The 15,949-nt window shown below is 42.4% G+C and overlaps 3 protein-coding genes across 3 annotated transcripts; 1 reads left to right on the top strand and 2 right to left on the bottom strand.

Annotated features, from left to right (window-relative positions):
• Positions 1-246: 246 nt before the first annotated feature.
• LOC124217666 (actin-5, muscle-specific) lies at positions 247-2,613 on the bottom strand. Its single transcript, XM_046623590.2, has 2 exons — positions 2,455-2,613; positions 247-1,544 (listed from the first exon to the last, which is right to left on the bottom strand). Exon 2 carries the CDS (start codon positions 1,520-1,522, stop codon positions 392-394), a length of 1,131 nt encoding a protein of 376 aa, XP_046479546.1. The 5' UTR covers positions 1,523-1,544; positions 2,455-2,613; the 3' UTR covers positions 247-391.
• A 310-nt stretch (positions 2,614-2,923) lies between these two features.
• On the top strand, positions 2,924-10,266 carry LOC124217537 (angiotensin-converting enzyme-like). The gene is made up of 11 exons (XM_046623325.2): positions 2,924-3,049; positions 4,009-4,144; positions 4,209-4,498; positions 6,762-7,143; positions 7,899-8,217; positions 8,418-8,642; positions 8,724-9,020; positions 9,093-9,327; positions 9,413-9,667; positions 9,762-9,937; positions 10,018-10,266. Exons 3-11 carry the CDS (start codon positions 4,485-4,487, stop codon positions 10,071-10,073), a joined length of 1,959 nt encoding a protein of 652 aa, XP_046479281.1. The 5' UTR covers positions 2,924-3,049; positions 4,009-4,144; positions 4,209-4,484; the 3' UTR covers positions 10,074-10,266.
• Gnf1 (germ line transcription factor 1) lies at positions 10,110-15,754 on the bottom strand. Its single transcript, XM_046623292.2, has 16 exons — positions 15,109-15,754; positions 14,854-14,994; positions 14,584-14,742; positions 14,279-14,482; positions 13,598-14,185; positions 13,354-13,533; positions 12,959-13,276; positions 12,661-12,832; positions 12,377-12,589; positions 12,046-12,275; positions 11,636-11,970; positions 11,290-11,508; positions 11,034-11,207; positions 10,868-10,943; positions 10,619-10,804; positions 10,110-10,499 (listed from the first exon to the last, which is right to left on the bottom strand). The coding sequence occupies exons 1-16, from the start codon at positions 15,115-15,117 to the stop codon at positions 10,395-10,397; spliced, it is 3,309 nt and encodes a 1,102-aa protein (XP_046479248.1). The 5' UTR covers positions 15,118-15,754; the 3' UTR covers positions 10,110-10,394.
• Between the last annotated feature and the right edge of the window lie 195 nt (positions 15,755-15,949).

Here is a 15,949-nt window from a genome sequence, read left to right as displayed (position 1 = left end):
TGCAGTTTAATTTTCGTAGAAAATAACGGGGAGGGAGAGGAGATGTGATTTCCTGCTGTTGGTAATGAGATAAGCCTAACCGGCCTCGGGTGACGCGCTGTACGGAGAGCCACCGCCGCCGTCCGCTTTTTTAGCTCTTTCCGTGTCAAAGAAATTTTCGGCTTCTTTGGGAGCGTTTCGAGACGAGATGAAATTATATATGAACTGTGACGTCATCCACGGACGACGCCAATGATAATGATTCGATGAATGATGACGTTGATGATATTGATGATCTTGACGTGTTGTAGCAGCATTTTCTTGTAGCGCGGGAATACGAGAGTGGTAGCTGTTCCCGCAAGGGTCGTGACGGTTAAAATTTGTCGAATTTTTTGGTACGGGGTTAAACCGCTTAGAAGCACTTGCGGTGGACGATTCCAGGGCCGGACTCGTCGTACTCCTGCTTGGAGATCCACATCTGCTGGAAGGTGGAGAGGGAGGCGAGGATGGATCCACCGATCCATACGGAGTACTTCCTTTCCGGGGGAGCGATGATCTTGATCTTGATCGTCGACGGGGCGAGGGCGGTGATCTCCTTCTGCATACGGTCGGCGATACCGGGGTACATGGTGGTACCTCCGGAGAGGACGTTGTTGGCGTATAGGTCCTTACGGATGTCGACGTCGCACTTCATGATGGAGTTGTAGACGGTCTCGTGGATGCCGCAGGATTCCATACCCAGGAACGAGGGCTGGAAGAGGGCCTCGGGCGTGCGGAACCTCTCGTTGCCGATGGTGATGACCTGGCCATCGGGGAGCTCGTAGCTCTTCTCGAGGGAGGTGCTGGCGGCGGCGGTGGCCATTTCCTGCTCGAAGTCGAGGGCGACGTAGCAGAGCTTCTCCTTGATGTCGCGGACGATTTCGCGCTCGGCGGTCGTCGTGAAGGAGTATCCGCGCTCGGTGAGGATCTTCATGAGGTAGTCGGTAAGGTCGCGACCGGCGAGGTCGAGACGCAGGATGGCGTGGGGCAGGGCGTAACCTTCGTAGATGGGGACCGTGTGGGAGACACCGTCGCCGGAGTCGAGGACGATACCGGTGGTACGACCGGAGGCGTAGAGGGAGAGGACGGCCTGGATCGCGACGTACATCGCGGGGCTGTTGAAGGTCTCGAACATGATCTGCGTCATCTTCTCGCGGTTGGCCTTGGGGTTCAGGGGAGCCTCGGTCAGGAGGACGGGGTGCTCCTCGGGGGCGACGCGCAGCTCGTTGTAGAAGGTGTGGTGCCAGATCTTCTCCATGTCGTCCCAGTTGGTGATGATGCCGTGTTCGATCGGGTACTTCAGGGTGAGGATACCTCTCTTGCTCTGCGCCTCGTCACCGACGTAGCTGTCCTTCTGTCCCATACCGACCATGACTCCCTGGTGACGGGGGCGACCGACGATCGAGGGGAAGACGGCACGGGGCGCGTCGTCTCCGGCGAAACCGGCCTTGCACATACCGGAGCCATTGTCTACGACCAGAGCTGCTACTTCGTCGTCACACATCTTGGATCTTGTTTATTTGTCTCTGTAAAAAAAAAAAATGACAGCACAAATTATTCAGGGAACTTTCGATTCAAGTTTCCGGGACACGGTTCCCTCTACGCTTATGGCGATTGAGGCAACAAAATTTTGCAAAGACTTCTGTATCGAGGATCGAGCATCAAAGAAGCCAGATTTATATATGCCACTTGGATGCTGACTGTCAGTATTATAGAGAGTGGTGACACGATACATTAACTATTTGTTTCTTCATTGAGAACCGATCTCTTTCTTTAACGAATTGTTTGGTCTCGAATTTGTCTCGAAAAAATTGTGAACTCGATAGAAGCGACTCTAACGGTCGATGGATAGTAATAGTTTCACCGCATTACTTGTACGTGCAGTAACAATCTCGCGGTATGGTAACACCTTTAATTTCCGGAATGAAACGACACGTTCAAACCACTAAAAGGCAGGAAAAAAATCAACGTAAGAAGAAAAAGAAGAAGATAAACCGACGGACTAATCAAAGATTCAATATAATTGTGAGCGTGATGAAAATCGTCAGTTTCGTCGTCACGTTGTTCTTCGGATACTCAATATAACAATATCACAACAATTTGACACGTGCGTAAATTCGTGCGTCACCAGATCATGCCACAATTACTGCATACAGCATCCTCGCGGTGTATATATACTTATACGTGCGGACGTAAAAACTTTAATCCACTGCAGCAATAACAGATCGTGACTGAATTGATAAAACGATATCAGACTCTGAATTAGTTCGCAACAATTTATCGATGATGGTAGAATAGTCGCAAAATCAAAATATCAAGATACTTGAAGTCCAGAATATGCTTTTCAAAAGTTTTGAAATTTACTAGGAAATAGTGGAATCGACGACAGGTCGGAACTTGATAAAACTGCGTATAAAATCGCGGGTAGGTACTAACCGTCGGGGTGGGTAGTGAATCGGCGGGCGGCTGCGGAGCGGCTGAGGTCTGGAAGCGTCGCGACGCCAGATATAACGTCCGTTCCCTAGCCGACGCTACCCAACATGGGCACGGAGATGCTCCAGGGTTGGCCAACGCCGCTGCCCACGCAATGGCCCACGCCCGCGGCCTCCGAAAGCTCGGAAAAGCCCGAAAATATTGCTATCCGCGGGCTGCCGCGAGCCGTTGGACAGCCCTGAATAGACGCCGAGGGTGCCGCGCGTCCCGACGCCAGGCGTCGCGGGGCGCGGTGCCCGTTTGGAAATTCCAAACAAACGCTTTCGCTCAAAACCCCCGCCCCCGAACCTACCTACACGCGGAAAAACTCGGTTACGCCCTAATTTGGTCCGCTTGTGCAGATTCGTCCAGGCTCTCTTATCTATTTTTCAGTCAATCATCGCAGTGAGATCCGCACCGCGGTGCTGCCGATTACGTACCTTCGTTGAAGAAGTACTTTTCGAAATTATCGTTTGAAATTATCGCTGTACCGCTATACTCGTCAAGTTGGTCAATTATTTCGAAATTCGAACCTTTTCGAAGGTCATTCGAGTATTTTGTAAGATTTTTACAGATAAAATTTTGGAAAATAACAGAATCTACCTTGTGTGAATGTGTGGGAGACAATTTTTATCAAAGACTTTCAAAATTAAGCGATAATATTCGGCGAATTTCCTTGTATACACAATTTCGATCTATAAAATCAGCCTAAGATACGCTGGAGCTTAGCGAGCCAGTTTCTAATAGGCGGCAGAAATTTTTTTTCACCATTCGGCTGACGGTTATTTTGGTTTTTCTCTCAATCCATATTGGTTCATTTAATTTCCTATTTTTCTGTTCCGGACGGAACGAAAATCGGGGTGTCTGGCGGCCTCTGAGAACACCGTCACAGCGTTTCTCGCAAAATTATAATTATGATACACAATTATTCTCATCGAGTGATAAGTTCAGTGCTATTCATTCATGTCAACATTTGTGTTCAGCTGCCGAGACCAGTGGATAAGATTTCTGCCGTCGAATCGTGTTCATTATTGACAAAACTTTGTAAAATCTTGCTGTAATTTATATTTTCATACCGCCAAATTTCTCCAAGGTTTCGTTTTCGAATTCCAATGATCAGAAAATGATTTCCTCACGAATAGAGCGGCCGTTGCGCAGCGGAGTGTAAAAATATGTACTTGTAGATCAATTTCTCCGAGACAAATAAGCCGAACATACGAACCATTTTATTCATCATACTTTGCGTGACACATATTACCGTCTATTTATAATTTCATCCGACATTTAACTTGAAAAGCTAAAACGTGTTTCAAAACAGTTGCCTCAGCGGTACAAAAGCTGAAAAATTATTTTAATCATTATAAATAATTGATCCATAAAGTGGCGCGCTCCTGGCGTCGATGTTGTGAACTACTTTTGCCGCGAGTACAGACTGGCGGGAACCAGTATGAATAAAATTTACTGTGCATGACTGAAGAGGAAATCAGAATGTAATTAACACTGTACGACCTATTTCAGACCATGAACAAGATATTCGGATCCACATTCCGTTGGGAGAGCAGCGAAGTAACCGAAATGACGGTAACCCGGGTAACAAACGGAACAAGATGAAGAGTCTACACTCTATGCGTGCATGCATAGAAAGAAATATGGGGTGAGTTTTTTTTTTTCGTATTAATTTCACCTCGTTAAATTCTGTGGGCGTGATTTTCGCCCAGGCATACGATGTTTCCGATAAGGAACGGTGGTTGGAAGGCACTGCCAGTGCTCGGTTCCAGTTCAGTCTACTCCAGCCATAAGGAGAAAAGTAGTGGGGCCGAGCGGTCAAAGGCCGGGGCTACGAAGACAAACTCTCAGAGTTGTTTACCCCGGCCTCCTGTCGTAGGCTGACCAGTCGAACGGCCGACTGTTGCGGACTTGACAACTAAACTGCGCTCACCGGGCCGGAGAAGAATCTTGACGAGGAGAGCGCGATCGACGTTGAAGAGTGCGGGATGATGCTGCGATTGTGAGTATACGCCCTAGAGTAATTACTCTATATCATACGTACGCTGTGAGCCTCGCGTAACACGTTGTCTCGGTTTCATTAATTGGCCGTTTATTTGTGGGTTCAAATGAGGTCACCGATCTCACCGGAAAAGCCAATCACCCGCATGTGAAATTTGCTGTACTGTTTCCAATTCGAAATTCAAAAATTACTGTGTATATCCTGGGGAAAGTTGAAATTAAGATAAACGAATTGGTCATCGAGTTCAACTTCATGTCAGAAAATTAAAGGAGTGTAATGAAACATTTGAAATCGACTAATTCGTTTTAGATGATTAGTAGAACGCGACGTATTCAGACCTTATATTGGTGTTCAACGCTTGCGTGTATCAGGAGTTACCGTTGTCATTTCTGACTTGTCTGGCCGGTTTGCTATAACAGGACTTTAAAATCTGCAAAAAATTTATCTCCGTTGTTTAGTTAGCACCGGATGGAATCCGATTAAAGTTTTACCCGCCGGCGAATTATTCGAATGAATTGAAAGAAATGAAAGGCAAACTCGTTCTGTGAAGTATGAAAAATTCTGGAAGATAAGAATAATTCCTATACACGACCGTGGTGAAGATTATTTCAACTATTTTCTACAAATTTTTAGGGAAATGGGAAAATTTCGTACAATATTGTGCAAAAAGTTGTTTTCATACAAAATTGTGATTATGCCTAGTTTATTATAAAAACTAGTATTTCTGTCAGTAGCAAATGTACAAGCTGTTACAATTTTTAAAGAAAATTAACAATTCCGTACGAAGAACTATATAGAAGAAGAATACGAAATGTTCCAATTTCTGTAAAAATTCGTATAACGGTAGAAGTTTTCACCAAAGGAGTTTGAGGATCAAAGAAATCTGTAAATCATTTGATTATAGTATTACAGAATTTTTGACAATCAAAACAGAGAGCTTAATCCAGCAAGATTGCGGATGAAACTGCAACGTTTACACGCGTATACCGAGTGAGCGATGTCAGTAAAGTCCAGCGAGGCTGTGGAGCTCGCCGCAGCCTCGTAATCAATTACCTAACTACACGCCTGATCATTGCAGGTGCGTAAGTATGCACGGATATAACGTACAGAGATTCGTCGTAGAAACAATTGCACGAGTAATCGGTGATAGGCTAGAAATGAAATCTACGCATCGTAGTATCATGTAGCTCACATGTGCTGCGTTACACGCGTGCAGAACGTATACCCGAAAGTACACACGGAAATAAAAATATTTTTGTTTTCACATATCCTGTGGTGAATATAGTACGGAGGGCACTTTTTTCACTTAAATCTACAGCGGCAATTGCGGAAAAATTTACAAAACCGATCGTAAGTGTTGCGGTATGCTTAGGTAGATCAACCGCAATTGATGTAGATCTGACGCGAAAAAAGTGCTGTTCGTATACTCACGACACAGATGTAAAATCTGTATTAAATTTTTTTCCGTGCAGTACTGATTAGTCGTAAGATATGTCACGCATCATCTCCCGCGAGGTCGGTCCACGGTCCGCTACGCGCGTCACGACGTTTACGTGTGTGTTTGTGCTGGTCTCGTCGCAAAAGGCGTACGTATAAAAGGGTGAGAACGAAAATGTACGGGCGTGAGGAAACACGACACAACAAAACAAGATAAAAATTTGATGACGAAAACAACTAACCGCTTTACCGCCGGCGAAAGCTGTAATACTAGACGAGGCAAGCCTCCGATATTATCTTATAGATTATACCAAGCATGTGTTGATTTCGGTGAACATGCACGATAGATGTCCAAATGTTTCAACGAATTTCGTATGGAGTAAGCTGCGTGATATGCGTTATTACGTTCGCTGCTTGGCGATAATTAGGTAAAAAAACTAACACGAATTAACAATAATTTCCCAGACAGCACAAAAAGACGTCTAGGGGTGTCTTACGCGCCATTTTCTGACCTCTATGAGGTCCCAAGGACATCTTTTGGGCGCCAGAAAATGGCGTATAAGACATCCTTTAGACGCTTTTTTTTGACGACTTCAAGTTTTGTGCTGTCTGGGGTTAATGGCATTCAGCGAATTCCATTGCTACATTTCTCTCTCGACCTGTGCGCCTTTGCAAAACTTGTTTACCAAAGCTGCAGCATGTAAATGAGATAAAAATCTCCGAAGAGCCGGAGGAATGCGTCAGGTGATGCCAGCTTAAAGAAAAAAGGGAATACATTTTTTTAAATATATTCACGATTTTCTCATTTTGTTTTTTTCATTTTTAGATGCTTTCTGATGGCTGTCGGGAGTCAATTAGCGCTCGCCGAAGAACCTGCAGTAGAGGTGCAGAGCGAGGTCGCAGCGACAACGGAGACGGGGCCGTTGACAGGCCTTGAGCTGCAACGTGCCAAGGAGTTTCTCGAGCGATTGAACAACGAGACCTCGGTATGGTACAACCGTGGGGCCCTGGCGCAATGGGCCTACGACTCGAATTTGACCGCGGCAAACCTTGTGGCGAAAATTCACATGCTGTCCGAGGCTGCGGCTGCCGGGAAAGCGAAATGGGCCGAGATTCAGGCATTCCCATGGCAAAGGATTGGGGACGACGAAATCAGGAGACAGTTTTCGAAACACGCACGGCTCGGCGTCGGCGTTCTAGAGAAGAAGGTCACATAATCCCACGATTACCCTTGAAGTTATAATACATTCGCGAATTGCGTAATACAAAAGACAACATATTTGTAGAATGCCTGTGTCGTAAAATTATTTCAGACAGTAACATTTCAATTGATTCTAATTATAAGTAGTATAATACAAGGCTGGGTTTGGATAGAGATTCCTGTACCGAAATTGGGAGTGTCGGTAAAATGTCGGTACAGGAATCTGTATACAGAATAGGCCTTGTATTGCTACTATTTTAATTTTCTCATATTGCGAATATAAAACGGTTGTTCAATATGATTCTAAATCATCCCAGGCGTGAAAATATTTACAAATTGCATGCAATTTTCAAGCAAGCCATTACCAGTTGTGTGCAAATATTAACGAATTTTACTTCGATATAATATGTAGTTAGTCTGGCAATCACAAAATGATCGCCAGTACCGAAGCGCAAATTGGCAGCAATTATGCAGCAAGCTATGCAATTTGAGTAGTGTATCTCACGTTTTTCGCTTAACATGCTGCTAAATTGTGTATTTATTCTGCACAATAATCCAAGTTAATTTGTATATCATATATTGTAGTTTACTTGCTGTTTATTTGAGTTCCGTTTACGAGAATCAGATTGTTATCAATAATGTAACAGTGATTTGCACACAATCTTTGTTGATCTAAACATTGCAAGTCATGAGGTTCCGTCAATGTTATCTGGGATGTGACTGATTTTTGCAAAATCTCTATATTTGCAAATTTCTATACAGGACTATGAGGACTACGAGAACACCGTGGCAAATATGCAACAAGAGTACAGTACGGCAAGAATCTGCGAGTACAAGGAAGCGGACAAGTGCGATCTCGCCCTGGAACCTCATTTAACTGAGCTCTTGATGTCCAGCAGAGACCCAGAGGAATTAAAACATGTCTGGATCGAATGGCGAAAGGCGACCGGGGAAAAGGTTAAACCACTGTACCCCAAATATGTTGACCTGATCAACAGAGCGGCTCGACTTAACAATTACACAGACAACGCGGCGAGCTGGTTAGACGATTATGAGACAGATAATTTCGCCGGTCAGATTGGTCAGTAAGGGTAAATTTTGAGATTAACACATGTTTCTTATTAAACTTTTTCATTTAAGGTGCCACTCGGCCATTCGAGTGCCATTTAGAGTGGCACCTTCAACAAAAAGTTAAAAAATGAACCACCCTAACATGCACGTCATGACACATCGAAACAAATTAATCAATTTCAATTTTGAAATATAACATTTTCATTATAGAAAATCTATGGCAGCAAATGAGGCCGTTGTACTTGGAACTCCACGCGTACGTGAGGAACCAACTGCGCGAAAAATACGGAGACCAGATAGTATCGAGGGATGGACCACTGCCCGCTCATCTTCTCGGTAATATGTGGGCACAGACTTGGGAGCATATCGCTGATTTCTCAACACCGTATCCGGGAAAAAAACTCCCCGACGCGACCGAAAATATGGTCAAGCAAGGTGCCCTGCGACACATTTTATACAGTATTGTTACCTTTTTTTAAGGTAATATAAAATTTATACCTCTGATAAACCACGTAGGGTATGACGCGAACCGGATTTTTCATCTGGCCGACAGCTTCTTCACATCCCTGAACCTTTCCGCCGTTTCTGAATCGTTTTGGACCAACTCGATATTGGAGAAGCCGAACGACGGTCGCGAGTTGGTCTGCCATGCTAGTGCCTGGGACTTTTACGATGGCAAGGACTTCAGGATCAAGCAGTGCACCAGGGTCAACAGCGAGGACCTTTCAACCGCGCATCACGAGATGGGCCACATACAGTATTACATGCAGTACAAAGACCAACCCTTCCCGTTCAGGGAAGGTGCAAATCCTGGTGAGATTTTATCCTTCTCTTTCCTTGATAAAATATGTTCCGTCCTGTAGTTTAAGCTCGTAAAACACGCAGGTTTCCACGAGGCGATCGGCGACGTGATGGCCCTGAGCGTATCGACACTTCAGCACTTGAAAAAAATAAATCTCCTCGACCAGGACACTCAGGAAGATCCAGAGGCAATGCTGAATTATCTTTACATAATTGCTCTTCAAAAAGTTGCGTTTCTTCCGTTCGGCTATGCCGTGGATAAATGGCGCTGGAACGTCTTTAGAGGCAGTATTACACCTGATAAATACAACTCTGACTGGTGGGTATAATTTTCCTTGTTGATGCTGTAGCCGTTCGTCTGTTCAAATTTTTCGTTTCGATCGTTCGTCACGCAAAAATTTCAGGTGGAAGCTGGTACACGAGCTTCAAGGTGTGGAGCCGCCGGTGGACAGGTCGGAGGAAGACTTCGATGTGGCTTCAAAGTACCATGTCATAGCTAGCGTCGAATATATCCGTTACTTCGTTAGTACGGTGATACAATTCCAGTTTCACAAGAGTCTGTGCCAAGTTGCAGGACAATACGATCCCGCAGACATTGCCCACAAGCCTTTGCACCAGTGCGACATTTACCAGAGCAAGGAAGCTGGTAACCTTCTTGGGTAAGAGGAAGAATATTCAGACGAAATCTAAGAGATGAAGAAAGTAAAGTACCCGAGCAACCGCAATTCAATTAAATTCATTGACTTGTTCCAGGTCCATGCTGAAGTTGGGCTCTTCAAAGCCTTGGCCAGACGCGATGGAGGTGATCACAGGACAAAGGGAAATGGACGCTGCTGGCCTACTAGAGTATTTCAATCCATTGTACGAGTGGCTGAAGGTAAAGAATAAGGAAACCGGGGCGCACGTCGGTTGGACTTCTACCTCGAAGCGTAAGTTTGAAAAATTTATCTGAGGAATGGTTGGCGATTTGCGGAGAATTACAATTTCGCATTTTATGTTGTGATTCCAGGTTGCGTGCAAACCAGGTCACAGCTCCAACTCGTCGATTCGCCAAGCACAGCCTAAGTTAGTAAAAGATCATTGTATGCAGACAGCAATATCTTTAATGAAACATGCTGATTTTATTTTTTCTCGTATTACAAGTAGTTATTTATACATAATCAAGTCTGGTGAAATGGCAGAGTCCTTAATACGGGCAAAATAATATTTTCTACTCGCGTCGGAAGAATCATAAATAATAAATGTATTCAACGATTAACTGAAGCCTTGATTATTGGAACTTTCATTAAGCAAAATGAGAAGACAAACGCGTTACCTATGATGTACAAGATGCGATCAACGCGTTAGCTGTCAGAGTATTTGGAGTAAAAGCCAAGATGCTACACTCTATTTATTCGCCTTTGACTTTCCCGCGCGTGGGTTGCTACTCTTTTTCTTTACTCCCGAAGTCCCAGCCGCTTTTTTATCGGCAGCGGCAGGTGTTTTCTTCGTCTGTAAAGTTACAAATTTTAGTTGAAAAGTTAATCGAAAATGTGAATCAGAGTTACTCCCACGCAATATATGTAACTCAAGAGTTTTGTCTACGCTTGAGTAACGAAGTAAATTATTACCTTAGTCTTCATGTTTACGGCAGGAGTATCCTCGTCTTCCTCTGACGCCTCTTCTTCTTCTTCTAATTCCAAAGCATCTTCGCTGTACACAGATTGAGCTCGCTTCTTTTTTTCAGTGCCTTTGGTGAAAGCGTATGGTCTCATAATGGCACTCTTATTGAACGCTCTCGTGAAAGCTGCTTTGACCTGTGTACAAAGTAAAATCACCCCATACGAATTTCGTGAGAATCATTTTTTACATCTACATACCTTACTTTCCAGTGCCTGCATAGGGTCATGCTGTCCCGGCCACAACGAGACCTCTGTTAGTGAGTCCAAGTCTTCCCTATGTTAAAAATACAAAACAGATAATTTAGAGAAAGTTATTTGAAATTTTCGCCTTTTTTTCTGACAGTCCACCGGGAAATGAACAAACCTGAGTAAGTGATAGTAGTTCATCACGTTCAGTGCCGTGGCAGTACCTTCTGCACCATTGTCAACTAAAGGTTTGACTACCGCGTCTCTCAAATGCTTCAGATAATCTAAATTTATCGCATCTTTGCTCGACGATGTTGCCAGTCGCGTGTGCATTGTGATTTCTTGAAGTAATCTGTAATAGAGTTTGAAGGAAAGCCATTGATGAATTATCTGTGCTGATATTCAAGTTTGGCAATTCAAAGTACACTACAGACCTGTCAAATTTTCCTCTTTTAGAATTCTGACCAAGCCAAGAAGGAAACATGATTTGCCTCGATATGTTACCGGCCATCAATGTGCCGGGAATTACGGAAGAGTAACAAGCTTGCATTGGCAATAATGTCCAGGTCCCATTGCGACGAATTGAATTTTCAACCAAATCTCCTAGCACCAAACTTTCTGCCGCATTTGCTACGGTTTCTAATAGCTGGTCTCTGTAACAAACGATAATACATATTCTTTTTGAAAATTTACACAATCATTCAACCAATACTTATGGTTGTTGAGTATCTTTGGTTGATCGTAAATGACCGATTTGTTGCCAATAACTTCAGAACTTACTTGGGACAGTTTGGTGTTACACCCAGGTAATTCTCCTGGACGAAAAGAGGCGCGATATTATAATCATGGAAAAAGAGATTGCTCTTGTCGTGTATCGACATAGTTTTGTGTGCCTCAAAAGTAAAAACTTTTTGAACAACATCCCAGGGACCCAAACGTAAATCCTTGTTGCATTTCCTTGTTTTAGACACTTCGTCGATTGACGAATTATTTGCCAAGAGCGATAAGTGATTCAAAACTTGCCGAACATCACAATTGGTGGATTCGATTAACTGGCTAAGGTCATCCTTGGAGATTTCAATTTTCTCTTTGAAGCATATCGACAACATTGCAGACTGTAGGCGTGGTAAAAGAATTAATTAGAATCAGAGTCTTTATAGTACGTTTAGATGTATGAATTATGTACTCACCCTAATTTGGTTCATTCCAGGCTTCTGAAATTTGAGGTCAAACGTGTAATTTGACAGAGTTCTCATTTTAGGATGGTTTCTATCATTACAAATACAAATGACAGGTACACTTGTAGTTTTAATCAGTGCAATCAGTTCTTGCAGACCACCTCGGTCTTCGTTACCAGCCATTCCATCAACTTCATCCATCACCAAAACGTGATCCAAATCTGGTTTCTTATTGTTACCATCTATGGATTCATATGAATAAGTTTGTGTATTGGATACTAATTTCATAGCAAAAAATTATGAAAATAATTATGACTTGGTCTCCAAACAACACAAGATTTACCAGCAAAATAGCTCTTCATGGATTTGTTATTTAGCAACTCGGAGACTTCTTCTTTCAAGAGTCTTTTGCTCCGAGTATCAGAAGCATTGAATTCTATAGCATCCAGGTTTAGAGCATTGCAAACAATTTGTACCGTCGTAGTCTTTCCAACTCCTGGTGGGCCAGATAAGAGAGCAGCTTTGAAAAATGATCCATCATGTTGTGCCCAGGGACCTAGATGAGATTAAGTATTAGTATGAAGAATTAATCAAAGGTAAAGAGTATGTTGTATTTTTTATGCTCACTAGGTCGCGTCATCTTGACATCTCCACTGTGATTCTTTTGCCAATTTTTTAGCCAATTGTAAAGCTTGTGGGCATTGCTTTTATCCCCTTGCTGACCGATAATTTGCTTCATATTTTTTGGCTTGTACTTCTCGACCCAAACTTGAGAGTCAGTTTCACAAGGTACACGAACCTGAACAAATTTCATTATAAATTCTACAGCTTTATTTTTTGAATCGTAGATTTTGGCTAACAATCATTTTGTTACTTATCATGACAATTTATAATGAAGCATACAGAAATAACAAATTCTTCTTACCATTGTAGGTACGTTGCTCGACTGCAAAACTTCTGACGACTTTGTAGTACCCGAATATCCAGATATCAGTGATTTTGGATCGATGTCAGAGATTTCTGAATTAAGTTTTGATGAGTTTCCAGTCTCTGAAGACAGAAGTTTTGAAGATGTCAGTGTTTCAGGCTCGGGCGTTTTTCTCTTCATTTTGCTAGGCAGCTTCTTTTCTTTGCCAGCGTGATGTTTGTCATCCGTTAATGAAGTTCCCTGACCCGCAGGCCGCGTTCGAATTAGTTCCAATAGTTCATCCTCGGATATCATTTTAACTCCAAGTTTTTTAGCCTACATTAAATTGCCCAGTTACTCATAATAAATTAATTGAAATATACAAGGTACAAGCAAAATCACAATTTTGTTACCTTTTCCAATTTTGCTGGTCCTGGTTCATCGCCCAGTATTACATAATCTGTCTTTTTTGAAACTTGATGTAACAGACGTCCTCCATATTTTTTTATCAAATCATCCACCTCATCTCTTTCCAATGAATCCAAAACTCCTGTTATCAGGAAACTCAGACCAGCTAAGCAATTGTTTGCCCCCTAAAATAAAGAATACTTTTGGGGTGGTCGAAACTCACTACAAGCTAGTTAATAATCAACAAACCGTTGGTATTTCTTTAGAGCCTGGATGTCTAGCACCGCCTCTTTGTAGATACTGCTGATATAAAGCAGAATTGTGCTTCTTCTTTTGAATCAGTGCTTCGTAGGGATCAGGGTCATCGTCCTCAATGCTGCGCTTCCGTTTCTGTCCGGTTGTTTTGTCTATTTCAATTTTTGATATTCCTTTTTGATATGTTGCATCCTTTGTTGTTTTTTTATTACTGTGAGGTACTTCGATGAACTTGCTGGTCTCAAATTCAGGACTCTTGTCACTGCCCTTTTCTTTGTGGTCGTCATCTAATTCTTGCTTCACAAGATTACGCATAGTTTTTTTTGGAACTTGGCCATCCTCATTGATACCAGTTACTGTATCATCCATAGTTTTTTCACTAGACCTCGTAACCTTGCTAGTCTTTCTTCCTTCCTTGCTAGACCCTATTGTAATGGACGCATTCCCGTTAGACTGTTTCTTGCGATTATCATTTTCATTTTTTTTGCTACTGGTTTCGGCTTTGCGATCCAGCTCAGTTTCAGCCGTTGCTAACTGATCCAGCACAGCCTCCAGTTTATCATCGAAAAAGAAATCATCATCCTATTGGGTAAATTTTAACAAATTGAATTAATTGCAAATCAGTTTCTCAGCTACAGTACAAATGCGAAATGACCGTATACAGGGAGAATTTACCTCCTCCATCAGTTTTTTAGAAGGTTTTGGTGCTTCGATTCTCTTGACTGGCTTATTACCAAACACATCAGCTGCTGTGGCGATCTTTTTCAGTGGAAGTTTTTCCTTTTCGCCATACTCTGCCTTTTTAGATATTTCTTTCACTTCTACCACTTCGTCTTCTGAATCTGATAAGACATGTCGTTTTTTGTTTCGTTTCACAGGCTGCAAATAGACCAAAATAACTGAGTACTGCTTCCGTAAAAAAAAAATGTCAAAAATACGAGCTTGAAGATCCAATCAAGCTTCGTTCATGAAGAACAAACCTTTGGCGATATTCGGGAAGTTTTTGAGCCCGCGGCACCTTTTTCACCCCGGGATTTTTCCCTGTCAGAAGATTTTCCCTTCCGTGGTTTTTCTTTTACTTCTGTCACTTCACTTTCCGAATCTGACAAGACATGATGCTTGCTAGTTCGTTTTGTAGGCTGTAACAAAGGAGGACACGAAATGAACATGCATTCGAGTTGCAGTCAATATCTTGATCGCCCTGGGATAGAGAGATTGAAATAAATTTTACAAGTTTCTGAAAGTGTAACCTTATGGCGTTTAGCCGGAGATACAGATTTTTCCCTGTCTTCATCCGAGACCTGATGTCTCTTCTTCTTATTATTATTTGATACAGAGGAGCTGTCGGTGCCTTTTTTTGAAGAAATCACTTGAAAGTAGGAGGTTATCGCCTGAGAATGAAATGAACAATTTGTTTTATTTAGGCTAAACGAATGTTGAGAGTTAACATTTATAAGACGGGTCGTGTTAAGCAGAAAAGTTTAGTCTGAGGTGTCTAATTTTACCTTACTCATTTTGAAAGTACCAAATTCCGTTCTTGCTTCAATTAAGGTAGTTCTGGAGGTACACGTATCAGCCAAAAGTTTCGACCGCAGCGTACAGTAAAACCCAAGTCTTACATGATGCCGTCGGTTAAGAACTTTTGACAGAGCTTGTACACTCTGTGTGTCCTACACAATCACACCTCATGCATGGATAGGTCCCCACACGCATAGAGCGCGTGTAGCGTAATCGTGGCACAGCGCAATTCTCCTATATATTTGTAGCTTCCAGCGTGTATCAGTGTTTTACGAAATCTTGTTAACAAAAGAGTGTGAAAATGTCATTTCGAGTGAGATTCAAGGGTCGGTTTTCGACGAAAAAACGTCGTGATAAAGAATTGCGAGCTGTGGCGGTTATGAGTCGAGTAAATGCTGCTAAACACGATGGAAAAGTCCATAACCTAATTGTAAATATTATTAAGAATTTGTAGTTTTACACTTTCTTTATGTGGAAAATTGTACATAATTTTTAACTGAGGAAACTATGTTTCATAGGTGTCACAATAGTTTCAACGATTTAGTACCTACTTATAATTTTTTTCTCTAATTTGAACCGAAATTTTTTAAAATAAATATGTACAATTTCTCAATCATGATCAATAAAAAATATATTGGAATCACATTGAACTTTATCAGTTATTAACATTATGTTTGCCGTTCCTTCCATTATTAGGCCACAAGACATAGTCGAAGAGATTTATCCTTTCATGCGGACCCTTCATCCTTCCACTAATATTAATCTTCACGATGGTGCTGTGGAAGACGATGTAAACAGGAGAGAGACATATATATATATGAATGAATG

This window comes from Neodiprion pinetum, chromosome 1, assembly GCF_021155775.2.
Source record: "Neodiprion pinetum isolate iyNeoPine1 chromosome 1, iyNeoPine1.2, whole genome shotgun sequence".
Classification (NCBI taxonomy): Eukaryota; Metazoa; Arthropoda; class Insecta; order Hymenoptera; family Diprionidae; genus Neodiprion; species Neodiprion pinetum.
The sequence above is the reverse complement of the archived record's forward strand: the minus strand, read 5'-3'. Positions and strand labels throughout refer to the sequence as shown.

Coding starts and splice junctions, on each gene's coding strand:
- LOC124217537 (XM_046623325.2), top strand. Junction 8,218..8,417: donor TAATTTCGCCGGTCAGATTG/GTCAGTAAGGGT, acceptor TTTTCATTATAG/AAAATCTATGGCAGCAAATG. Junction 9,668..9,761: donor GAAGCTGGTAACCTTCTTGG/GTAAGAGGAAGA, acceptor GACTTGTTCCAG/GTCCATGCTGAAGTTGGGCT.
- LOC124217666 (XM_046623590.2), bottom strand. CDS start 1,522: ATGTGTGACGACGAAGTAGCAGCTCTGGTCGTAGACAATGGCTCCGGT.
- Gnf1 (XM_046623292.2), bottom strand. Junction 13,277..13,353: donor GACCAGCAAAATTGGAAAAG/GTAACAAAATTG, acceptor AATTTAATGTAG/GCTAAAAAACTTGGAGTTAA. Junction 10,944..11,033: donor AACTACTATCACTTACTCAG/GTTTGTTCATTT, acceptor TTTTTAACATAG/GGAAGACTTGGACTCACTAA.